The 26,933-nt window shown below is 40.1% G+C and overlaps 1 protein-coding gene across 1 annotated transcript in view; it reads right to left on the minus strand.

The window, feature by feature from the left end:
- CLSTN2 (calsyntenin 2) overlaps positions 1-26,933 on the minus strand; it is a 1,504,973-nt gene that overhangs the window by 673,312 nt on the left and 804,728 nt on the right. Inside the window, exon 3 of the mRNA XM_073674635.1 lies at positions 12,205-12,400. Within this exon, the coding sequence (XP_073530736.1) occupies positions 12,205-12,400 (196 nt within the window). The remainder of the gene's footprint in view (positions 1-12,204; positions 12,401-26,933) is intronic.

Consider the following 26,933-nt stretch of genomic DNA (forward strand, 5'->3'; position numbering starts at 1 on the left):
CAAATACTTATTTTTCCCACTGCACATTAAATCCTGAAATTAAGTTTGCATCAAGAATTTGTTAAAATTTAATTGAATCAATTCTTCCCTCTACCCATTAAATGTTCCCCATGCTATTGGCTGCAACGCAACCACAAAGCATGATTGATCCACCCTCATTCTTAATTGTTGGCGAGATGTTCTTTTCCTGAAATTCTTTGCCCTTTTTTCTCCACACATACCTTTGATCATTGTGGCCAAAGAGTTCTATTTTAACCTCATCGGTCCACAGGACTTGGTTCCAAAATGCATCAGGCTTGTTTAGATATTCTTTTGCATACTTCTGACACTGAATTTTATGGTGAGGACACAGGAGAGGTTTTTTTCTGATGACTTTTCCATGAAGGCCATATTTGTGCAGATGTCTCTGAACAGTAAAACAATGTACCACCACTCCAGAGTTTGCTGAATCTTTCTGAAGTCCTTTTTCAGTCAAGCGGGGGATCTGATTTGTCTTTCTAGCAATTCTACGAGCAGCTCTCATTGAAATTTTGCTTGGTCTTGCAAACTTTATCTTGACCTCCTCTGTTACTGTTTACTAACATTTCTTAATTACATTTCAAACTATGGAAAGGGCAACTTCAAAACACTTTGCTCTTCTTATAGCCTTCTCCTGCTTTGTGGGCCTCCACCATTTTCATTTTCAGAGTGCTAGGCAGCTGCTTAGAAGAACCCATTGCTGCTGTGTTTTTGGCACAAGGTTAGATGAGGCTGGGTTTTCATAAAGCTGGGAAATTTGCATCACCTGGCCTTTCCTAACAATGATAGTGAATAAGCCATAACCCTAACAGGCTAATTAAAGTCCGCAACCTTGGTCAAAGTTATCTGAGGACACAAATCTCCAAGGGTGCCCAAACTTTTGCATATGCCCATTGTCCTTTTTTTAATTTTTAAAATGAAAAAAAAAAGACAATATATTTTTTATTGTCTAAAATACAAATGAAATGTGTCATCTTTAACTTTAGGCCTTTTGGAGATCATTTCATCTTCAACTTGCTTAACTGTTCACAATAACAGTAATTTTGACCAGAGGTGCCCAAACTTTTACATGGCACTATATATATATATATTTTATATTTTCTCACAATAAATTCCAATAAAAAAAAAACGAAACTTCTTTTCAGTTAACAAATTCTAAGAGCCATAACTTTTTTTTTTTTTTACAACTGAGGTGCATGAGGTCTTATATTTTTTGTGGGATAAACTGTAATATTAGTTACTATAATATTTGGGTGCTTGGCTTTTTTTATTGATATTTTTCATTTATTTTTTTAGAAAAAGGGACCAAAAAATAGTATGTGTCTTTTTTAAATGGCATTCACTGGGAAAGCTAATTATTTTTTATCTGTAATAATAAGAGACTTAAAAGAAAAATAAAACAATTTACTTTTTTTACATTTTTTTATAGAGTTTTTTTTTCCTTTGCAGGTGTGATATAAAACTTAGGCTATGTGTCCACGTAGCAGATTTGATGCAGAGCATTTTTGCCGTTCTCTGGCAGAAAAAAACGCATGCAGATTTACATGCATTTTTTCTGCCAGAGAGAAACGTTTTTCCAGCGTTTTTTCATCGTTTTTACATGTGTTTTCGCATGTGTTTTTTCAAGCACTTTTCCAAGCAATTTTGAGAATCACTTGGAAAAGTGCTTGACAAGTTGGTCACACAATATAAATCCATGCAACCGGCATGGATTTATATTGTGTGACCAACTTAGATGCTTTAAATGCTGCATCTATAGTAAAAAAAAAAAAAAAGAATTAAAAAGTTAGAAATAAAAAAAACCTGTATACTCACCTTTCCAGTCTCCTCCCAACGGCGATCCTCTCTCTTCGGCGTCCAGCGGTGTACTTGCAGGACCTGTGGTGATGTCATTTTGTCAGCTGATGGTCACGCGACCATCACCTGACCGCTGACGTCAGTGGTCGCGTAACCATCAGCTGACTAAATGACGTCACCGCAGGTCCTGCCAGTAACACCGCAGGACGTCGAAGAGAGAGGATCGCCGCCGGGAGGAAACTGGAGAGGTGAGTATACAGTTTTTTTTTATTTTTAACTTTTTTATTTCTTTTTTTCACCGCGTGGTAGCCGGGATGAAGAGGAGTTGTAGTCTCCTCTATATCCTGGGTACCACGCACCGCGATTACGCTGCAAATTCGCAGCCATTGAATTTAATTGAAACGCAGCAAATCCACATATACCTGCGTGTTTGCTGCGTTTCAATGTTCCTCAAAAGCCGAGAATTTGCAGCATAATCGCGGTAGAAATGGTCATGCTGCATTTTGCAACGCAATGCGAATTCGGCGCGCATCATGTGCACAGCACATCCGAATTCACATTGCTTTGCATGGCAGACGGTTTTACAAGCGTTTTCGTGGCATCTTCGCAGCAGCAAAAACGCTACAAAAACGCTACGTGGGCACATGGCCTTAGAGTTATACAAGCACAGGAGGAAGATTGCACAGTATAGATCTCCCTCAGATCAGTGCAATGAGATATATTCCCATTGCAGCCCCCTTCTCTCCTTATTTACACTGGCTGAAGTCATTCACTATTGTATTCACAACCCAACCCACAATATCATGGTTTAAAGTGAGAGCTAAAAGTGCCAGTTCAGAGATAAAATGAGCTCTGAGTCATTGATGTAGATATGATCCACGCTGAGATTTGGTCATTAGTAACGAGGATAAATCTCATACATCCTTGGCTACTGAGTTGCCACCATGAAACACATTTTACAATGAGCTCTCTACTTAGCTAAGAACTAGTCGCCTTACCAAAAACAAAGAACCAAGATTTTATTCTTAAAAGTTTACATTCACCAGGCATAGCTACGGGAGGCAATGTGCAGTTTTGGGTTTAATAACATAGCTGCAATGTGGGTTTTCTTTAACGAGCAATGGTAAAAGTAATTCTTTTCTATTCTCAAAAGGGATAGCGTCCATGATGTAGGGACAAAGGCAGCAAGAGATGAGACATAGCGAGTTTACTGAGTTTACAGACTTCTTAGCAATTACATCAATGAGAATGGCAAGTGAAAGTTTAGTGAACTACAATAATGAGCACTGGAAGACTGGAGAAGAGAATATGTATGTTAACACTGTACAAAAGCCAATATGACATTCAATTGCTTCTTAAAACATTATTTTCTTTTTCAAGGTTTTAATATTTGTTGAATGATCTTTTATTCAGCAAAAAGTATTTGAAGCTGAAGGAAATATTCTTGAATGGGAAATAAAAGCACAAGCATAAATCCATCATTTTGACCATTTTTCACAATTAAGTAAAATACTTAAAGTTTCAGTATTTTACCTAAAATAAATAAAAACGCTAGGAGCTTGAAACGAGGTCCACCAACCTTTACAAAGAAAACATACAGTTGGAGACCTGAGCCCACTGTTCTTGTTGGATTATTCCAAGAGGCTAGCATATCCTTTTTATTGAGAATAGGTAAAGCTATTATGTTTGATAAAAGTACAATTGATCTAGCAGCAGGTCAAGTTGGAAAAGACTTGGCCAGTATGCCATTCAGTTATGTACTTACTGAGGAGGTGTAAGGTACCAGCCTTTTGGGGGAATGGTTGTATTAAACAAATGAGTAATGGGTTAATGTACCAGGTCTTCTATGTGAGGCTGTTGGTAGAAGGAGTGACAAGGAGTCAAGAGAAGACCAGCTTACATGACAGAGGCAAGTATGTCTTAGGTAAAGTGCATTGTACAGGGGACCATTGAGGTTCATGTCTGCAACAAATGGTGCATTTATCAACAAGCAGTCCCACCATGGAGGGGCCTAGAGCAAAGGATTAGTAGTGCAGAAAAGAAGCACTCCGGAGGCAACCTAAAACTTAATTCCTGTGAAAAGTCAGTGCACAAGAGAAGTAGTGGTCACTTGTGAATGTGTGCAAAGTGTTAGACTATTTTCACTGCAAAACACTGTAAAAAATTATGTCAAAAGACACAGAGAAGGCTGAAAAATAAGGACTACTGTGATTCGTGCCAGCAAAAGGCATTAGGTGTGGAGAGAAAGGTCAAGAGTGGAGAATGGTTGTACTGCAGGGGAATTACCAGTTGCAGATGTTAGTGAAAGAGCGGATTGCTTGTAAAACAATATGGCATTAGTGCTTCTGAAAAAGACTAAAACACTAAGCATGTTGCCTCCTTTAGAAAAATATTAACTACACTGTTTATAATATTTAATAACTTCTGTCTCCCTATGAGTAAAATCAAACATTCATGCCACCTGGCTCAATCTTTTGTATGCCCCTGAGTGGGCAACCATTCAACCTATCTGGGCTACTACTATATATCATCATTATTTAAAAGGACATTGTTCAACACCTGTGAACTTTCTCACCAACCTGGAAGTTATGCAAAGATAAGTACCGCTATATGCAGCACTACTCTCAGTGAGTACCACAGATACTTGTATGCAATGTTCCCTTTTTATAAAAAACGAGGTTCTTCAGTAACTACAGTCTGTGTCCCAATTGAGACTTTTCAAACTCTCTCTCTGAGTGCCATAACAGTCAGCGGTGATCAGGAATACACTCATTACTATTAAGATAGATTATAATATAATAATGACATTTTCGGTAGAAAAGTATATTATTCAAAATACAAGCATGTGCAAAATTCATGATTAATTGATTAATTTGGCCAAAAATCTACTAATATTTCTTAACATTCATAGGACATCCTAAGAAATGATCTTTTGTTGCTAGAAAGGAATCTAGATTAGATATTAGAAAAAAAACTTTTTGCCAGTGAGGGTGATCAATCATTGGAACAGGCTTCCATGAGAGGTGGTGAGTTCTCCTTCAAAGGAAGTCTTCAAACAGAGGCTGGACAGACATCCGTCTAAGATGGTTTAGTGAATCCTGCATTGAGCAGGGGGTTAGAACATATGACCCCGGAGGTCCCTTCCAACTCTAACATTCTATAATTCTATGGATCATAGCAGTTAACAAAGTTAACTTTTCCATGCAACAATATTGTCCTTTATAATTTCTATACCAAGGCAAATTCACTTATCCATTTTTCTCATGTCTATTTTTAAACTTACACGTAAAATCATCCTAACAAAAATATTCTACCAACGAAAATCAAATTTTTCATTGATGGTTTCTAACATTTCAGTATGGGATGACTCTTTGTATCATTTATGACATTTGCCATGCCATCTCTACATTTATGCTTATCCCAAAGCTGAGTAAACATTGATGCTGTAAATGAGAAAAAAAATAAAAAGTTTTTAAGAGAAAAAAGTGTAAAAAATTAGCGAGGAATTTTGGGTGGAATTGAGTTTCTGCCTATAGTGGTGCTTATCAGGCACATATAATCCAACTTTTCTATGACATGTTTAAATTCAATTAAAAGCAATTGCTAAGAAAAAGTTTGGCAACACAAACAGAGATTTGCATCTAATGCTAAAGAACGCATAGTCATTATTTTTAACAAATACTTCTTTTGTAATGATTAATTTAGTCCAGAAATTACAATTTTAGTGGCACAATAGTATAGGTTATATATTAATGAAAAGTGTATAATTATATCTTGTCTGTGTGATTTAGAGGGTGGCAATCCAGAAAATTGCCCATTGTCCCTTTTCCATTTGACTCCAAAGTACAACTTAAGTTTACCATTTTCCATTGATTCACTAAGCTATACTGTCTCCAAAAGCTAATTAAATAGACTAGGCAGCTAGGAATATCTTTAAAGTGGTTGACCAGTACTTTATATTACCCCCCCAATGTATCCCCCCGGGGCCCTTAAGGATTTTTGTAATTACCTTAGGTTGCAATTACCTTAGGTTGCGCTATCACTGGCCGCTCACAGTTATCATGTGACCCCCGGCTGCAGCCGACTCCGACATCCGATGATGTCACGACAAGTGCTGGCAGCAGCCGGGGGTCTCTGTCTTCCGCGTTCCATGGTGGATGCCAGGCTGTGGGCGGGGTTACCCCCGCATCACACCCGGCATCCATCGCGCGCTCTGCCTCTCCCCATTCATTGTGAAAGTGCACGGTGGATGCTGGGTGTAACGCGGGGGGGTAACCTCGCCCACAACCCAGCAGCCACCATGGGTAACCCAGCGCTGAGTCACGCCTCATTTGTCGTGACATCAGAGCGGGGTCACGTGATGCCTGTGAGCGGCCAAGTATAGCGCCACTTACATGCAGAAACAGCAATGTAAGGTAATTGTGAAAAATATTAGGGGCCCTGGGGGGATACATTGGGGGGGTAATATAAAGTACTAGACAACTTCTTTAATCAATTCACCTTAAACACATGTCAAATATTATCCTCTTTTCTACCTGAAATTAATGCATACACGATCATTTAGTATCAAGTACAACTCCAATTTCGAAAAAATTTGGACACTGTGTAACTGGAAAGAAAATTAAAATGCAATAATTTGGAAATCACTTATTGCCATATTAAATCATAAAAGAACATAGAACACAGATCAGAATATTAAAGTTAGATATTTTTCCATTTAATTTGAATAAATTCACTCATTTTAGAAATTGATGACAATAACACATCTCAAAAAGGTTAAGAGGCACAGTTTTTCAGAAGTAAGGATGGTCAGAGATTCACCAATCTGTATCTAAATATTGTGGAGCAATTTTAGAAAAATGTTCCTCTACATACAGTTGCAAAGGCTTTGAATATCCCACCATATACAATGTATAATATCATCAAATGATTCAGAGAGTCTGGAGAAATCTATATGTATGAGGGACAAGACCAATAGACAATATTGGATGCTCTTGATCTTTGGCCTTCTTTTGGCACTGCATTAAAAACAGACACGATTTAGTCATGCAAATTACTGCATGGGCTTGAGAATACTTTCAGAAATGACAGTTTGTGGTCAAGTTCGCCCAGCTATCCATAGATACAAGGTAAAGCTCTATCATGCAAAGAAGAACCCATATATCAGCAAACCATAAACGCTGCAATTTTCTGTGGTCCAAAGCTCATTACAAATGGACTGAAGTAAAATGTAAAACTGTTCTTTGGTCAAACTAATCAAATTTTGAAGTTCTTTATGGAAGACATGAATGTCATGCCCATTAGACTCAAGCAGAGAGCGACCTCCAGCTTGTTGAGGCATAGTGCGAAATCCTGCATCTCTCATGGTATGGGTTTGCATTAGAGCCTATGACATGGGCAGCTTACACATCATTAAAGCCAATATCTATACTTAGCATTACGTATAGGTTTTAGAACAACATATGATTCCATCCAGGCAAAGTCTATTTCAGGGACGGTCTTGCATATTTCAGCAACACAATGATAAACCACATACTGCATCCATCATAACAGCATGGCTCCTTAGGAGAAGAGTTCCGGTGATGAACTTGCCGCCTACAGTCCAGACCTTGCACCAATAGAAAAGATTTGGCTCATGATGAAACATAAAATCCAGCAAAGACGATCCAGGACTACTGAGCAACTAAAATCCTACATTAGACATGAATGGGAAAAGATTCCTCTCCAAAAACTTCAGCAATTGGCCTACTTATTTCCCAGACATTTACAGACTGTTGCAAAAACAACAAAAGAATGCTACATAATGATAGACATGGCCATGACCCAACTTTTTGGAGATGTGTTGCTGCCATCAATTTTTAAATGAGTTAATTTTTTTCAGATGAAATGGAAAAATGTCTAATGTTCAAGTTTTGATCTGTTCTGTTGTGAATAAAATGTGGCTATAAGAGATTTCCAAATCATTGTATTCTTGTTTTCTTTATATTTTACACAGCGTCCCAACTTTTTTAAAATTAGGGTTGCATATAATGATATTATTGAAGGTTGAAACATGTTGAAAATATTGTAACCTGAGGCTGCTAAAAATAATTGACAAGTAGCTCTTACTATTCTTTTATTTTTTTATGGCTCTCAAAATAAATTGTTATTCATTTTACACTTCTCTTGTCCCATTGAGTGTTTTTTTGTACCTTGCATTGCAGATTTGTGTCTAGAGAAAGCACGTTTTAAAATAAAACTGACAGCAGTGTTTAGGAGAGCAACTTCAGATCTTCATATAGGTCAATATTTACCAATTAAAGCAATGTGTGTATCTTTCAGATCTTTTAATTGCAGAAAAAGCCTTATTTTTATCCACATGTAAATAAGGGTTCAGTCAAAAGTTTGTTTTTCATATGCGGATTCTATCTGTACAAGTTTATGTGTCAGTGAAAATCACGGACAGCACACAAATGTCATCAGTGTGCAGATCATGTGTTGCAATGGGTAAGAGAAATGTTGCATTTTTTTCGTATTAGAATATCACTGATAAAATACTGATAGTAAAAACTGATCCACTGTCCAAACACTGATAAAAATTAATCTGGTGAAAATTGATTTTTATGAATAAGAAAAATCCCTGATATCTAAAGGAGGCCTTAGGCTGTGTGCACACTATGCGTTTTTAATGCGTTTCCGCAGCGTTTTTACAGCTGCGGAAATGCATTAAAAACGCATTAAAAATGCATGGTAGAAGGGCAGCAATGTTCCCCAATGATAATCCACATGTGCTGTGCCCATGCTGCGGATTTTTCCGCAGCGTTTATGCTGCGCTCAAAAATCCGCAGCATGTCCATTAATTTTGCGGAAACGCTGCATTTTCGCCGCCATTGACTTGCATTAGACCACATGGATTACGCATCACTGTATATGTAGATGCGTAATCCACGCGTTCTAATGTGCGGATGGTACCCGGGTGTGGAGGAGAGGAGAGTGTCATCCACACCCAGGTACCATTAAAAAATCTGTAAAAAAAGAATTAAATAAAAAATAAATGTATACTTACCTTCTGTCGGCCCGCGCACCGCTCCTGCTTGGTTCCCGGCACTTTGCAGTGAGTTGAAGGACCTGCGCTGACGTCAGAGTCATGTGACGGGTCACGTGACGCTGACGTCGGCAGGTCTTTCCATTCAATGTTGCCGGCAAGGGAGAACGGAGTGAGCGGGACACCGGGGGCCATCGGAGGGTAAGTATATATTTATTTTTTTAGTTTTACCACTCTCTCGGGTCACACTATATAAATCCATGCTGTTTGCATGGATTTATATAGTGTGACCTAGTTGTCACAAGCACTTTCCAAGTGATGCTAATCACTTGAAAAGCGCTTGTCAATCCGCATGCGGAAATGTCAGTGGGTAACCGCTCCATTTCCGCATGTCCCTGGCAGGAAAATGCATGTACAATCCGCATGCGTTTTTTTCTGCCATGGAGATGCAGAAACGCTCAGGAAAAAATCCTGAGCATTTCTGCATCGTGTGCACATAGCCTTAGACTGCAAGTGCAATGGGTGTGGCATTTGCAATCCACTGCTCCTCTTCCATTCTCCCTGCTCAGAGCTGCCTCTGGCTGCTGAATTAACAGCATGGACAGAAAAAAAATTCTGTATCAATTGTCAGTCAAGCAGCTGAGGGAACTGAAGAGAAGCAGTGGACTGCAAATGCACTTGCCATACCCAGCGCACTTGCAGTCTAATTTACATATGGATAAAAATAAGGGTTTCTCAACAAATAAAGCAATGGATCTGGAAGATATGCATATTGTTTAATCATTAAACAATGATTTATACAATGCTACCTCTATCTGCCCCTCTAAAACACTTATGACAGATTCTCTGTAAAGATGGTTATAAAGCATGTGTGTGTTTGTGTATGGCTAATGTGCTTTTACTGTGTCTGTTCATTATGTGAAAACTAAGATAAAAATATCCCATATTAATTATGAAAATTATGTGCAAGCTGCTGCTGTGTCGAATGGATGCTGCGTTAATATAGCTATACATATTTCATGCAGTGTTTTGCATTAATGAATGCAATAACCTTACGCTTATAAAGGCAAAATGGCAAAAAAATTACCATAACTCTTAGATGTAAGAATGCAAATTTACTAAATTTCCTTTATTGTTCACATATGAGTGCAAGGTTACATGGAGGGATATACTTACCAAGATAATAAAAAATCTAAATTTTGCCGTAGTTTTTTTTTTTAGAATTCTCAGTATTGTTAACTACACTAGGTGTTTCCTTGCTTTAATTTAGGTACAGAAATACTTTAATAAAACTATTATTTCTTACTAATTCAGGCCAATTTTCGATGACATATGTTACATATATCCGATAACTGGGAACACAATTGCACTGTGACCAATAGCATATATCATAAAACTTATTAGCGAATTAATGGGAATAAATGAGAAGGCAGGCATAGCATCAGGAATTAGGACCAACAAGGAGCTGAGCATGTAATAAAATACCGTGACTGAGGTGCGCTCAAATAATAATTATACCAACAAAAAGGCAAGAAACTAGTGCACTAAAGTCTCATAAAACTGAATTTTTTATTAAAGTAAATCTAATAAATAAGTAACAACAAACAGATAAAAAGAAGAGTAGCTCGTTGGAGGACCACAAAATCAATGTACAATAAAACTTGTAAGTTTTATGGTATGCTTCCCAGTGCCTACATGCCTGTGAATAATACTAAATTATATATATATATATATATATATATATATTACATTTAAAGAGTACTTACATCCTGTGATGAAGGGAAGACTTAGTTGCTGTGTGGCCCTAGCGCCCCAATGCACGTTTCACCTTAGCTTCATCAGGAGCCACGCCCCCTAGTGAAGATAGAGTGAGAGGCGCATTGAGGCTCCAGGTTCATACAGCAACTAGTGCTTCCCTTCATCACAGGTTGTAAGTACTCTATAAGTAATCTATATATATCTTATTTTGTATTGTTCACAGGGACATATACAATGGGCACTGGGAAGCATATTATATAACTTACAAGTTTTATTATACATTGCTTTTGTGGTCCTCCATTAAGGTACTCTGCTTTTTATCTGTTGGCTGTTACTTATTTATTAAATTTACTTTCATAAAAAAATCAGTTTTATGAGATTTTAATTCACTAGTTTCTTGCCTTTTTGTTGGTATTAAGAGCATCAGGAATGCTGTGTGTTGCTGGTCACTAATCATAAATGTGTAGTGGAATATGTTAATCATCATAAGGGCAGGAGCAGACAGAGGTAGATTCTCTCATCCAAGAGAATCATGTCGATTATGCAAATAACACTCTGATGAAACTCTGATCAAAGTTTGATCAGAATGTGATCATAGTGTGATCCGATTCTCTCTGATGACAAGAAGATGGAGGAGAAAATTCATTATCCTCTCCATTCTGTCAGTCCATGAAAATCGGACCGCACTCAAATGACAGCCAAGTCCAGTCTGATCTTTTCTGCGGACTTATTGACTTCCATGGCTGAGTGCAATCCAAATTCTGGATCAAACTTGGACATGCTGTGATTTTCCTTTGACAGACTCTGTCCGAGGGAAAAATTGGATATGTGCACGGCCCCATAGAATAACATTGGTCCAAGTATGATCCAATGATTTGTCGGATCACACTCAGACTGAAATATCGTCATCTGCATGAGCCCTAAAAAAAGAAAGTTTGAGAAGCAGAGTCTTTCAGAAGCAAAGATGGCCAGAGTTTCACTATGTGAACAACTGCATATAAAAATTGATAATTGCTAAGCAGTATTAGAAAAATGTTTCTCAATGTAAATTTTCAAAGACTTTGAATATCCCACCAACTACACTGACTGGGATTCTGCAAAACTCCATTTACCCAAAGAACAAGGCCAATAGCCAATATTAGATGCTCTTGATCTACAAACCCTCAGGCGACACTGCATTATAACAGGCATAATGAAGTCATGCAAAAATCACTTAATTCACTGGTAAAAATGTCTTTTAACTTCTGATTTGTGTTCTATGTTCTGCTGTGAATAAAATATGTCTATAAGAGATTTCCAAATCATTGGATTCTTGTTTCCTTTACACTTTACACAGTGTACTATGTGCCCTGTCTTTTTGGAATTGGGGTTGTAAATAAAAAAACTTTAAAAAATACCTGTAAAGAGTGTTTGTAGTTAGAGGAAGGATCGACGGAGATGCTACAACTGACTACACATTCAAACATTATCAAATTTTTTATCTCAAGATCACTAAGAGTGCTAAGCACATTTTCCGGATCAGCACTTATGCAATTGTTAAATCATTTAAAATGACTGATGGATCCATAAGCCAACTTAAAAAGTGTATAAGAATATTAAATACTTACTTGTGAGATTTTTTCCAGTTGGTCCCACTTATAGCAGCCCCACAGTCATATGCCTGGATGATGAAGGTATATTCTTTTTGTAGTTCACAGTCAATTGGTCCTTTAGCTTTTAGTCGACCTTCCCCAGATGTCCTGTTCAGTACGACTGCCTCGAAAGGAGTATCCTGACCATGGATCTTAAATGCACAGATTTCTCCTGGGAAATGAGGAAAATAATGATTAGTCGCTTTCTATTTTATTTTATACATTTTTCAAAATGCTCTCAGTTTTTATTGTTCTTCCTTTTCACTTATTGCCTTGAACACATTGTAAAAGCTGTGATTTAGACTATCATACAATGCATAAAAATTAATTTCTATTTTCCATATTATATTGCATAACTCCATGTTTATCGATACATATAATAGAAGGGTTGGAGTCTTTCCTACAACAATGAGTTTGTTGATTTTGTGGGCTCACAAACAAATGTATTTTTAATTCAGCTTCTATCATACATGTATGCATTGTTTTGAAACATCCCAAACTAAAATTTCAAGAAATGAAGCAGTCAGGTTTCTCATTGAAATGATTTAGTGAAATAAAGGCCATTGAAGACTTACAGAATTTATTTAAAAACATCTAATCTTAAATTACAAAATGTAATGCTATATTAATAGAATTGTGATTCTGTAGCATTTTTCAACAGGTGAAAATAAAACATTAATTTATCTCTTTTCCAGAGAAGGATTTTTCATGGATTACTTGCATTCTGGCAGGCTAGCCACTTTCAATTAAAAGGTTTGAAGTGCGATACCAGACAAAGAAAATGGACAAAAGTTTAGCTGTTTCTGGAAAAAAAATTGCATTTTTTTTCTGAAATTTTGTACAACCACTTTAATTTCCTGCTTTCGTACATTGTTGGATTTTGGCAGCATTCACAAATAGCAGTGAAAATAGAATCTTACATTTAGATCTAGTGAAAGACATTTTGTTGAACCTGGCATGCTCAGTACTAACCACATCAAATAATAAAGTCTTAAACTCTATCCATGCGGCTTATTAGAACATTATAGGGGTGACTCATTTGTCCAGAGCTTTCAAATGACCCAGAGCAAAGAGATGCCAAGTAACATTGGTTTGTACCCGAGGCCACGCCCACTAGACGGACCCTGGCTAGGAGTATGGATAACTCATAAATACCCTCCGGTCCCGCCTCAGAAACCGGCAAATCCCCGCAGTGCACAGTGCGTGTGCTGGGGGGGATTCATAAGTCTGCAGTCACACAGAGTGCCTGCAGACTAATCGATTTGGACTGGACTACTCGTGGAAGGATAAGAGTGCAAAAGATTAATGAAATAGTATACAATTAGATTTAATGGGGTTGTTTCATTAAATGGAGTCAGTCAGCAAAAATGACTGTTCAAACCAAGCACAGGCACTCAGTGCACTCGTGACATAACTAAAAATTCAGTGCACCATCCCACCTACTTGTTTTCATGTATTGCCACCCTCCTCTTCTTTTATGGACAGCTCAGGCTTTACAGCAGCCAGAGATGGGTGGAGATAGATGTAACACAAGTAGATGGGAAGGTGCACTGAACTGTTAGAAAATTGAGAAAGGTGCAACAATTACCTGTGCTTGCTTTGAACAGTCATTTTGTGCTGATAGACTCCCTTTAATGAAATAACCCTATTAAATCTACTTGCATATAAAATTAAACTAAATGCATAACAACTCAATTTCTAAAGGTATTTACCAGTTATATTATTGCGGCATTACCCTTCAAGCAATGCCGCATTGTGTTATTTAGATAAATAATAATAACTTTATAGCTTAACCTTTTAACGCTCATTGATGTACTATTATGTCTTGGATCGTGTCAGGGTGTTTGGAGCAGGCTCAGGAGCTGAGCCAGCTCCACAGAGGGCAGATGAATACATTCTGGAATCTGCCTTTAACAGAAATGATCAGAACTACAGCTGTTAACCTCTTAAATACTGCTGTCAATCACTATCCGTGTCATTTAAGCTCTGTGAGCCGGTCCGGGCATTCTTTCTGGCGCCCATCTCCTCCTCACCCCAACAATCATGTCTGATGGGTTGCTATGAAAGCCTTTGGCTGGCTGAAGGTCCCTTATGATTGTCATGTTAATTCTCCAGTGACATACAGCCATTGGCAGAGTGTCAAAGGAGATAGTGATATCTACTAATACAGTACTATTGCAGTATATAGTGCAAATGATCAAACACAGGTTTGAGACCTCTAAGGGGGCCCCAAAAATAAAATTAAAAGTCAAAAAAAAGTTTTTAAAACTATTAAAAAAAATGAATCACACCCCTTTTACCCAGTTAATTATAAAGTAATATAATGATAAAATCTATATACATATTTGGTATCCCAGTGTCCACAAAAGTATGATCTATCAAAATATAAAATTGTTTAATCAGTATTTATTTATTTTGTAAAGAAAAAAAGAAAAAAAAGACAAAATTCCTGGGGGTTTTTTCACTGCATCTTCCACAAAAAAAAAATGCTATAAAAAATTTCATGTGCACTAAAGAATTATCAGCAGATAGCACACTTTTACATCACAAGCTCATGTTGAAAAAACCAAGCCCTTACACAGCTCAATACATGGAAAGATAAAAAAAGTGATAGGTCTTGGAAAAGAAATCACTTTTTTTTTCACCACTAAAATATAAAAAACCTTCACGATTAACTTTCAAGATTAGTATAACTATAATCAAACTAAACTAAAAAATCATGCTGTCAGTTCATTTTGATTGTGCAATTAATGCCTCAAAAATAAAAATCCACAAAAAATGTGCCAAAATTGCTTATGGTAAAAAAGGAATGATGTCATTCAACCCTATAACTGGTCCCACATAAAAAAAGCACTCATACGGGGATGTCAGTAGAAAAAAAATAAAAAAATTATAGTTATTTGAAAAGCCAAAGAGCAAAAACTGAAACTGCAAGATGAAAATTGGCTGCAACCTTAAGGGGTTAAAAAAGTGTAGGGCATGGAAATATAAACTCGTTCTAAAAGATTTTATCATTTCATGAGCTGATTGGTTCTCAATATAGCTCAATGTTTCCCAATATCCATAATTCAGTTTTCTCTTTTTTGCATATCACTCACATTTATCACAATACTGTGAATTTTGAAGCTGCTTATTCCTGCCCTCCGCATAGCTTCATCACATGGTGAATGTCTACAGTGCCGTCCTATTTAGCACTTGATTTTTTGTTCTCTCATTAATTTTTTGGTCTCATTCAGTGGCTCAGTGATAATTACTGTAAGAAAAGTTCTAATTATCATCATCATGACATAGATCGGATAGCTATTGTACAATAATAATGGGCCTCTAAACTCTTTTATGTGCTAAAAACACAATGGCGGCATTGCACTTTTAGTGACCTTATACACTCACAAAAAAAAATAGGTCTTGGCTCATTTCCTATATCTTCTCATATCTCTCCACTATTTAAACAACTGAAATTACGCACAAAGAGTAATAAAAACCATTTTGAAAATAAATGTTCTCTTCACAAGAACAAAGACTGAAAGCAAAGCATTAAATGTTGTATCAGGAAATGTATCACCAGCAATTCTCTAATGCATTGTTATTATCAGTCTTGCAGAGGGGCATTTAGTACTGCAGAGATTTCCATTTATAGCAGAATCTGTTCTACTATTCGTTTTGCACTAAGAGGTTGTCACCATGCTGGTCATCACTACGCTAAAGTCTCTGAGCACTTTAATGGCAAGACACAGCTTGCTATAAATAAGGTTTGTAATCTGATCATCGTACCTATCGGGCTGCGGAAGGCAATCTGAAATACTATACCCTACATCAATGGCGTTATTATTACTTTTTGTGAAGGATTATTATTTTTTGTGATTTTACTATTATAACTTTCTGTTATTTCAACAGCCAGTTCATGATCCTTCAAAAACTCCTTTTAACTGCTGCTCAGCAAAGACCTGTACGCTAAATTCAAATGGCCTGTGTATTGGACTTTCCCGGTCTGAGCCTCAGAGCTCCCCACCCATGCACAAACTGTTTGAATGCATCCGCCATACATGTACACCACAAATCAGTAGCAGGTTTATTGAGAGGGCTCACGGGGTGAGCCCAACCCTTACAAGGCAGGTAATGGCTATGACATGAAGCCAGGACCTCCCTTTAACAGTGACAGTGGCATTAACAGCACACCGGCCGTAATAATAATGTCAGATTTTTTTGGCAATTTCACCACATTTGGAATATGTTTCCTGTTTTCCAGTAAACTATGTGATAAATTGAATGGTGTAATTCAAAAGTACAACTTGTTCCATAAAAAACAAGCCCTCGTATGTCTCTGTAGACAAAAAAATAAATAAAACAAAGGAAGAAGGGAAGGAAAAAACAAAATCACAAAAATGGAAATTGCGCATGTTGGGAAGAGGTCAAACAACAAAATAAGTAAATTTTCAATTTTTACAGTGTCCACGGAGAATTTTTTAGACTTATACTTACTGTCCTTCCAGGAACAGTTTTCAGCAAGGCTTCTTATTAGCAGAAGCAGGATTACAATAACAAGTAACACCTCCATACACAGCTGATAACACAGGATCCACCAATACTTCACAAATTATCACAGATGACCCTGCTCCCTCATCCTTCACAATGATCTTTGCACATGCTCATTAGATGCTTCAATACAAAAAGTATGGTGGGAGTCTGTTCCTTGTGGCTAATCTGCATGTGTTGTTTTTTTCTGAAACCTCAGGAAATTAGAGTCTTAAAATGTCCCTGTGGCCAGAGTCAAAATTGCAAGATTGTTATTATTTGTTTTTATAATAAAGATCATTTGCAGTTTGTGACCTGCTAGATCGCTCCAGTGTTTTCTGGAAGTCACAACTTAATGTAAGTCTATGAGAGTCATAAAAAGGCCAGAACGAGGCCCTCATAGACTTACATTGAGAGCTTGTGACCTTTACCTCTGACTTCTGGTCAGGCAGAAATTGCGGTTATAAGATGGCGTCATGGGTAGAGATGAGCGTTGTTCTACTCAAACTGTTCGCCAATCTCAAATTCGAGCTGTTTTGGGCGGTGTTCGAGCCGTTCGGCGAACACGAACAATTTGAGAAAAATTCGGCTGTTCGAGGTTATGTTCGATAACTGTTCATGCACCAAAATCATAACTGGATTTTTTCTCAGTAATGATGAAAATTAATGTTAATACGCAGTTTGAGTGTACAGCGGGGTGGGGGGAGGGGCAGGGGATGGATCTCTGCAGGAACAATGAAGATCTCCATTTTTTTTTCTCTTTCCCGCATTTGCAGTGGGGAGGTGCAATCTGTCAGCCTATCAGCAGCGCACACACGGAGCGAAGTGCTTTTTTTCACACAAGCAAGGGCATGTGTCATTGGCAGTGTATGTCACATGTCCTTGCCCTATAAGACCAAGCCATTTTCCCCGTCGCCACCATTTTCTCACTGCTGCAGCTGCGTGTTAGACGGCACCGCTGTTGCTGTGTGCGCTATACCTTGTTAATTTCAAGCCAATTTTCGCACAAATCTACAGATAGCTTGGGAGGAGGGAATAGTTGTGATTGCAGTCCTTTTAAGGACTAGGTTACAGCATTTCCTACGACTTTTATCAGGGAGGTCTGTGCTCTTAAATAGATAGGTTGTGGGAGTAAAGACTAATTGTAATTGGAGTCCTTTTCAGGACTAGGTTACATCAGTTCCTATCAGTTTTTGCCAGGCAGGTCTGTGCCAGTGCTGTGAAAGTTTTTTTCACAGCATTTGGCTGAATCTAGCAAAGCTAATCCTTTTTGGCCTATTGCAGAGTGTGTTAGTCAGTGGAGTAGCCTATCTGTGTTGCAAGATATACCACCTGTGTATAGAATACCAATTTTTTTACTGCACCTAGTGAAGTAAAATCTTTTGGGCATAGCATCATTCTATTAGTCCATCTATACTGACCTCCATCAGGTTGCAAATTAAAACTAATTTTTATCTGCATCTACAGTACCTCTGAAAAAATATTTGGGCTTCTACCTGTGTGTGGGACTTGTTGTATTAGTCCTTCTATACTGACCTCCATCAGGTTGCAAACTGAATATATTTTTTTCCTGCATCTACCTCTGAAAAAATATTGGGCTTCTAGCTGTGTGTGGGTCTTGTTCTATTAATCCATCTATACTGACCTCCATCAGGTTGCAAACTGAATATAATTTTTTTCTGCATCTACAGTACAGACCAAAAGTTTGGACACACCTTCTCATTTAAAGACCTTTCTGTATTTTCATGACTATGAGAATTGTACATTCACACTGAAGGCATCAAAACTATGAATTAACACATGTGGAATTATATACTTAACAAAAAAGTGTGAAACAACTGAAAATATGTCTTATATTCTAGGTTCTTCAAAGTAGCCACCTTTTGCTTTGATGACTGCTTTGCACACTCTTGGCATTCTCTTGATGAGCTTCAAGAGGTAGTCACCGGAAATGGTTTTCACTTCACAGGTGTGCCCTGTCAGGTTTAATAAGTGGGACTTCTTGCCTTATAAATGGGGATGGGACCATCAGTTGTGTTGTGCAGAAGTCTGGTGGATACACAGCTGATAGTCCTACTGAATAGACTGTTAGAATTTGTATTATGGCAAGACAAAAGCAGCTAAGTAAAGAAAAACGAGTGGCCATCATTACTTTAAGAAATGAAGGTCAGTCAGTCCGAAAAATTGGCAAACTTTGAAAGTGTCCCCAAGTGTAGTTGCAAAAACCATCAAGCGCTACAAAGAAACAGGATCACATGAGGACCGCCCCAGGAAAGGAAGACCAAGAGTCACCTCTGCTTCTGAGGATAAGTTTATACGAGTCACCAGCCTCAGAAATCGCAGGTTAACAGCAGCTCAGATTAGAGACCAGGTCAATGCCACACAGAGTTCTAGCAGCAGACACATCTCTACAACAACTGTTAAGAGGAGACTTTGTGCAGCAGGCCTTCATGGTAAAATAGCTGCTAGGAAACCACTGCTAAGGACAGGCAACAAGCAGAAGAGACTTGTTTGGGCTAAAGAACACAAGGAATGGACATTAGACCAGTGGAAATCTGTGCTTTGGTCTGATGAGTCCAAATTTGAGATCTTTGGTTCCAACCACCGTGTCTTTGTGCGACGCAGAGAAGGTGAACGGATGGACTCTACATGCCTGGTTCCCACCGTGAAGCATGGAGGAGGAGGTGTGATGGTGTGGGGGGGCTTTGCTGGTGACACTGTTGGGGATTTATTCAAAATTGAAGACATACTGAACCAGCATGGCTACCACAGCATCTTGCAGCGGCATGCTATTCCATCCGGTTTGCGTTTAGTTGGACCATCATTTATTTTTCAACAGGACAATGACCCCAAACTCACCTCCAGGCTGTGTAAGGGCTATTTGACCAAGAGAGAGAGTGATGGGGGGCTACGCCAGATGACCTGGCCTCCATAGTCACCAGACCTGAACCCAATCGAGATGGTTTGGGGTGAGCTGGACCGCAGAGTGAAGGCAAAAGGGCCAACAAGTGCTAAGCATCTCTGGGAACTCCTTCAAGATTGTTGGAAGACCGTCTCCGGTGACTACCTCTTGAAGCTCATCAAGAGAATGCCAAGAGTGTGCAAAGCAGTCATCAAAGCTAAAGGTGGCTACTTTGAAGAACCTAGAATATAAGACATATTTTCAGTTGTTTCACACTTTTTTGTTAAGTATATAATTCCACATGTGGTAATTTATAGTTTTGATGCCTTCAGTGTGAATGTACAATTTTCATAGTCATGAAAATGCAGAAAAATCTTTAAATGAGAAGGTGTGTCCAAACTTTTGGTCTGTACTGTAGCTCTGAAAAAATATTTGGCCTTCTAGTAGTGTGTCAGACTTTCTCTATTAGTCCATCTATACTGACCTCCATCAGGTTGCAAATTAAAACTAATTTTTATCTGCATCTACAGTACCTCTGAAAAAATATTTGGGCTTCTAGCTGTGTGTGGGACTTGTTGTATTAGTCCATCTATACTGACCTCCATGAGGTTGGTTGCAAACTGAATATATTTTTTTCTGCATCTACCTCTGAAAAAATATTGGGCTTCTAGCTGTGTGTGGGACTTGTTGTATTAGTCCATCTATACTGACCTCCATCAGGTTGCAAACTGAATATATTTTTTTCTGCATCTACCTCTGAAAAAATATTGGGCTTCTAGCTGTGTGTGGGTCTTGTTCTATTAATCCATCTATACTGACCTCCATCAGGTTGCAAACTGAATATAATTTTTTTCTGCATCTAGCTCTGAAAAAATATTTGGCCTTCTAGTAGTGTGTCGGACTTTCTCTATTAGTCCATCAATACTGACCTCCATCAGGTTGCAAATTAAAACTAATTTTTATCTGCATCTACAGTACCTCTGAAAAAATATTTGGGCTTCTAGCTGTGTGTGGGACTTGTTGTATTAGTCCATCTATACTGACCTCCATCAGGTTGCAAACTGAATATATTTTTTTCTGCATCTACCTCTGAAAAAATATTGGGCTTCTAGCTGTGTGTGGGACTTGTTGTATTAGTCCATCTATACTGACCTCCATCAGGTTGCAAACTGAATATATTTTTTTCTGCATCTACCTCTGAAAAAATATTGGGCTTCTAGCTGTGTGTGGGTCTTGTTCTATTAATCCATCTATACTGACCTCCATCAGGGTGCAAACTGAAAATAATTTTTTTCTGCATCTAGCTCTGAAAAAATATTTGGCCTTCTAGTAGTGTGTCGGACTTTCTCTATTAGTCCATCTATACTGACCTCCATCAGGTTGCAAACTGAATATATTTTTTTCTGCATCTACCTCTGAAAAAATATTTGGCCTTCTAGTAGTGTGTCGGACTTTCTCTATTAGTCCATCTATACTGACCTCCATCAGGTTGCAAACTGAATATATTTTTTTCTGCATCTACCTCTGAAAAAATATTTGGCCTTCTAGTAGTGTGTCGGACTTTCTCTATTAGTCCATCTATACTGACCTCCATCAGGTTGCAAATTAAAACTAATTTTTATCTGCATCTACAGTACCTCTGAAAAAATATTTGGGCTTCTAGCTGTGTGTGGGACTTGTTGTATTAGTCCATCTATACTGACCTCCATCAGGTTGCAAACTGAATATATTTTTTTCCTGCATCTACCTCTGAAAAAATATTGGGCTTCTAGCTGTGTGTGGGTCTTGTTCTATTAATCCATCTATACTGACCTCCATCAGGTTGCAAATTCAAAATAATTTTTTTCTGCATCTAACCCAGCCAATAGTTTTGGCCTAATACCACAGTTTGGCCACTCAGCTCTGCTCGGTTACCATCCATTGTTTTTTTGTGCAAACAACTCCAGAGTTGTGAATTAGTTAACCACCAAAATGAGTGGAAAAAGGCCTGCTGCTGGTGGAAAGGGGAATAGGCGTGTTGGGAAGGGGAAAAAAGGTTGTGTCCGTGGGGTAGGTGTTAAAGCAACAGTAACATCTGCAGAAGAAAGACCATCTTCCAGCCAAACTAAAATGTCTACTTCTTTTAGCGGACAATGTGATAAGATCCCTTTCTTACGGTCACGCCAATCGCTACAAATTCCAGATGAGGCACAAAAACAGCAGGTGCTTCAACGGATATCAAGTGCTCCTTTAAGTGGGCTCTCCTCCACATCAACTTCAACATCACAAATACTCCAGTCCTCAAAGGTGTCACCCAAATCGCACTTGCTTCCTCACAGCTCCCAAATCTCCAGCTGCCCGTCTGAGTATGAGGTAGAACAGATGGTTGAGTCTGCAGAGCTGTTTACTCATACTATAGCCTGGGAATCAGAGGTCGACTCCAGCGCTTCTGTGAATCCAGACGAGGAAATGATCTGCACTGATGCCCAGAATCTTTATGAGTCGGATCCAGGGCCAGATGCAGAAGGTTCTGACCATAATGTAGACCCTCATTCCCAAACTGTAACTCCTGTTGGTGGAGACAATGAGGAAGACGATGATAAGACTCAAATACCTGATTGGAGCGACAACTTTAGTTTTTTGTCAGGGCAGGAACAGGTTGGCTCTGAGGACGACGGGTGTGATAACGCACAGGGTGATGATGATGAGGTCGGAGATACCACTTACTGTCAACCCACAGTCAGCCAAGAGATGAGGTCAGCAGAGGAGGTGGAGGAAGATGCTAGTGACGACGAGGTCAGGTTGCGCCTTCCTGGACAGAGACGTAGTACTGGAAGCACGTCAACAACTGCATCCTCAAACACAACTCTGCCTCTCACCACAAGTCGTGGTGGCTCTTCAGGTCGCATGGGTGCTAAACCTTGCATAGCCTGGGCATTTTTTCAGATCGATAAAGATGACCCAACTCGTGTTATCTGTAACATTTGTCAGCAAAAGCTAAGTAGAGGCCAAAAAATACATAGTTTGAGTACTTCATGCATGAACCGGCACATGGACATGAAGCATAAGTTGCAGTGGGAAGCTCAGTGTGCTACAATGCGGCCTAGCCGGCCGGGCCAACCACCGTCTGCCATATCTTGTGCATCCGCAGCCTCTTCATCCTCTGTGACTGGGGGGACAGCAGTCACACCTGTTTTGGGGCGCAGACCTGCCACCTCTTTACCCGCAACAGCCAGCGTGATTGGCAGGTCATCATTTTCTTTGGAGGTGGTAACACCAGCTGGTGTTGAGCGCTGTCCGACATCGATAGCACCACCTTTGGATCAAGGCAACCTAACATGTCCGCCTGCATCTTCCTCACAGACCGGCAGTTTGCCGGGGACACCCTTATCAACCCCGTCTAAGCACAATAGCCAGCCCTCGGTCCCTCAGATGTGGACAAGTAAAAGACCATTTCCTCCTAGCCATGAGAAAGCTAAGAGGTTGAATTTCACCATCTGCAAGCTCTTGGCTACAGAAATGCTGCCTTTCCGCCTGGTGGACACAGAGGATTTTCGAGACCTTATGTCCGTCGCAGTGCCCCAGTACCAGATGCCCAGTCGGCACTACTTCTCAAAGAAAGGTGTGCCTGCGCTCCACCAGCATGTCGCACATAACATCACCGCTTCTTTGAGAAACTCTGTGTGTGACAGGGTGCATTTCACCACAGACACTTGGACGAGTAGGCATGGACAGGGGTGTTACATGTCGCTGACTGGGCACTGGGTAACTATGGTGACAGCAGGACAAGGGGCTGCTGTCCAAGTCTTGCCGTCCCCACGAGTTGTGCGTCAATCCTCTTTATGTCAAAGTTCCTCCACTGCTTCTGCCTCCTCAACCTCCTCTCGGTCTTCCACCTGCACCCAAAGCCTGTCTGGTCATGCCACAAGCTTTCTAACTGCGCAGAAGGGATCCTGCACACCTCCTTACTATGCTGGCAGTAGGGCTCAACGTCATCAGGCGGTTTTTACATTGAAATGTCTGGGAAATGTGAGTCACACAGCTGAGGAGTTGTGGTCAGCTCTGGAGAACCAATTTCATGAATGGTTGTCTCCACTGGACCTGAAACCAGGGAAGGCCGTGTGCGACAATGCTGCAAACCTGAGTGCGGCCCTTTGCCGGGGCAATGTTACACACGTGCCTTGTATGGCTCACGTGTTGAACCTGGTTGTCCAGCAATTTTTAGCCCACTATCCCAGACTAGATGGCCTTCTGCAGAGGGCACGGTCGCTGTGTGCTCACTTCCGCCGTTCGCATCCCGCAGCTCAGCGACTTACATCTCTACAGAAGTCGTTGGGCCTGCCACTTCACCGGCTAAAATGCGATGTGCCTACCCGGTGGAATTCAACTCTGCACATGTTGCAGCGACTGTGGCAGCACCGACAAGCCCTGGTGCAATACGTTCTGACGTATAGCCTGGGCCAACGAGATTCAGAGGTGGGGCAAATCACGCTGGAGGAGTGGTCTCAGATCAGGGACCTATGCACCCTTCTGCACAGTTTTGAAATGGCGACGAAGATGTTTAGTGCTGACGATGCCATTATCAGCATGACTATTCCGGTGATTTACATGCTGGAGCACATGTTAAACAGAATTCGGAGTCAGGTGGTGGCACAAGAGGAGGTGGAGGAAGTAGAGGAGGAGGAGTTGTATGCGGAAGGGCTAACATCTGCAAGGTCCAAACGGTCGGCAGCACCAAGGCGGCAGGCATGTGAGGGTGGGGGAGATGGTTTTACCAGGGCGCATGGTAGCAGCCAAACTAGTGAGGAAGGTGCAGGAGCCCAGGAAGAAGTGGAGGACGAACTGATGGAAGACTCATCAGATGAGGGAGACCTTGATCACATTTCTGTTGTGCGAGGTTGGGGGGAGAGGACAGAGGAAGGAAGCATGATTGTTACCTCGCCACCAACACAACAGGGACTTGGTGCTCCTGGATGCGCAACACACATGAGTGCCTTCTTGCTGCACTACCTGCAACATGACCCTCGAATTGTGAGAATTAGAAATTATCCTGACTACTGGGTTGCCACACTGTTAGATCCCCGGTACAAAAGTAAATTTGCAGAAATTATTCCTGCCATAGAAAGGGATGCACGCATGCAGGAGTATCAGCAGAGACTGTTGCAGAATCTTACATGTGCTTTTCCACAAAATACCAGTGGTGCACGTAGTGAATCTCACAGTTCCAACTTGCCAACCGTGGGACCGTCAAGTGTTCAGCACTCAAACCGTAACAGAACCACAGTATCTGCTGGTAACATCAATTTTGCGGAATCATTTCACCACTTTTTTAGCCCATCCTTTGCAAGGCCACAGGAGACAAGAAGTCTGACACATAGTCAACGCCTAGAGACGATGGTACAGGAGTATCTCCAAGTAAACATTGAAGCCACGACTGTGTCACTGGACCCTTGCTCTTTTTGGGCTTCCAATCTGGATAAATGGCCGGAGCTAGCCACTTACGCCTTGGAGATCTTGTCATGCCCCGCAGCCAGCGTTCTGTCTGAACATGTGTTCAGCGCTGCTGGTGGTGTGCTGACAGATAAGCGCACGCGGCTCTCCACTGATAATGTAGACAGACTCACGTTCATAAAGATGAACAAATCATGGATCCGAAACGACTTTTCTACCCCTGTGTCATCCTGGGGAGAGTAAAAGCTTGATGATTGGTTAAAATTACCCTACCAACCGTTTTAAGCTTTCAAATTACTAATCATGTTTATCTGTATCTTGACTGGAAAATAATTTGGGCTTTGTAGCAGTGTGCAGCACTGATCCTATTAGGCCATCTATACTAAAGCTTCACCAGATTTAAAATTAAAAATAATTTTTAGCTGCATCTAGCCCGGAAAATAATTTTGGGGCTCCGAGATGCGCAAGACACATAAGTGCCTTCTTGCTGCACTACCTGCAGCATGACCCTCATATTGTCAGAATTCGAAGTAATCATGACTACTGGGTTGCCACACTCTTAGATCCCCCAAACTTTTCGATCAACCTTTTCATTTTAATAAAGACCAAAAAAATGGTCATTTTTGAAATTATAAGCATTAGCGGGTTGTTAGAAACTGAAATCAAACAGTTTTCAACTCAAAACTTTATTCTAGGTGATGTTACATTTTCACATAGGACCCCTTGTTCGAAAGGAGCTTCTGAACTCTCTCGTCCATTGAATTTGTCAGGTTTTGGATGGTTTCTGCTTCAATTGTTTTGCTTGAGGACAGAATACCCTCCCAGAGCTGTTGCTTAGATGTGAACTGCCTCCCGCCATCATAGACACTCCTTTTAATGATGCTCCAAAGGTTCTGAATGGGGTAGAGGTCAGGGGAGCATGGGGGTCACACCATAAGTTTGTCCCCTTTTATGCCCATATCAGCCAGAGATGCAGATGTTTTATGTGCAGCATGAGATGGTGCATTATCATGCAGAAAAATGATCTTGCTGTGAAATACACGGTTCTTCTTCTTGAACCATGGCAGGAAGTGCTGTTTGAGAAAATCCACATACATTATGGAGTTCATCTTTAGCGCCTTCAGGGATCCTAAAGGGGCCGACAATCTCTCTCCCCATGATTCCAGCCCAAAACATTACTCCACCTCCTCCTTGTTGACGCTGTAGCCGTGTTTGCGTGGGGTGTCCATCAACCAGCCATCCTCCACTCCATCCATCTGGACCATCGAGTGCTGCACGGCACTCATCCGTGAACAAAACAGTTTTGAAATCAGTCTTCATGTAATGTTTGGCCCACTGGAGCCGTTTCTGCTTGTGTGAAGTGGATAGAGGAGGTCGACAGGATGGCGCATGCACAGCTGCAAACCTCTGAAGGACCCTGCATCTTGTTGTTCGGGGGACGTTGGAGGCACAAGCAGCTTCAAAAACTTGTCTGCTGCTATGACAAGGCTTTTTTGCCGCTGCTCTTTCAACCTGACGTAATTGCCTGTAGGAAAGAGTCCTCAATTTGCCCTTATCAGCACGCACACGTGTGTACTGTGAATCAGCTACATACTTCTTGATTGCCAAGACACTTCATCCTGATCATCGCACAATGTTGATTGTAGTCATGCCTTGACCTAAACACTCCACAATTTGTTGCTTCTCAGCAGCCGACACATCCTTTTTCTTTCCCATTTTGGCAGAAAATGTAGGCTGCTTAATAATGTGAGAGAGCCTTCTTAAGTAGTCTTGCCTTTCATTGGACACACCTGCCAAACTAATTAGCACAGGTGTCTGCAATTGCTTACAGTGATATAAAGAGCCCTGACACACATCACCA

The sequence above is a fragment of the Phyllobates terribilis genome, unplaced genomic scaffold (assembly GCF_046119375.1).
Source record: "Phyllobates terribilis strain yellow unplaced genomic scaffold, ASM4611937v1 Scaffold_3__8_contigs__length_932513732, whole genome shotgun sequence".
Taxonomy (NCBI): domain Eukaryota; kingdom Metazoa; phylum Chordata; class Amphibia; order Anura; family Dendrobatidae; genus Phyllobates; species Phyllobates terribilis.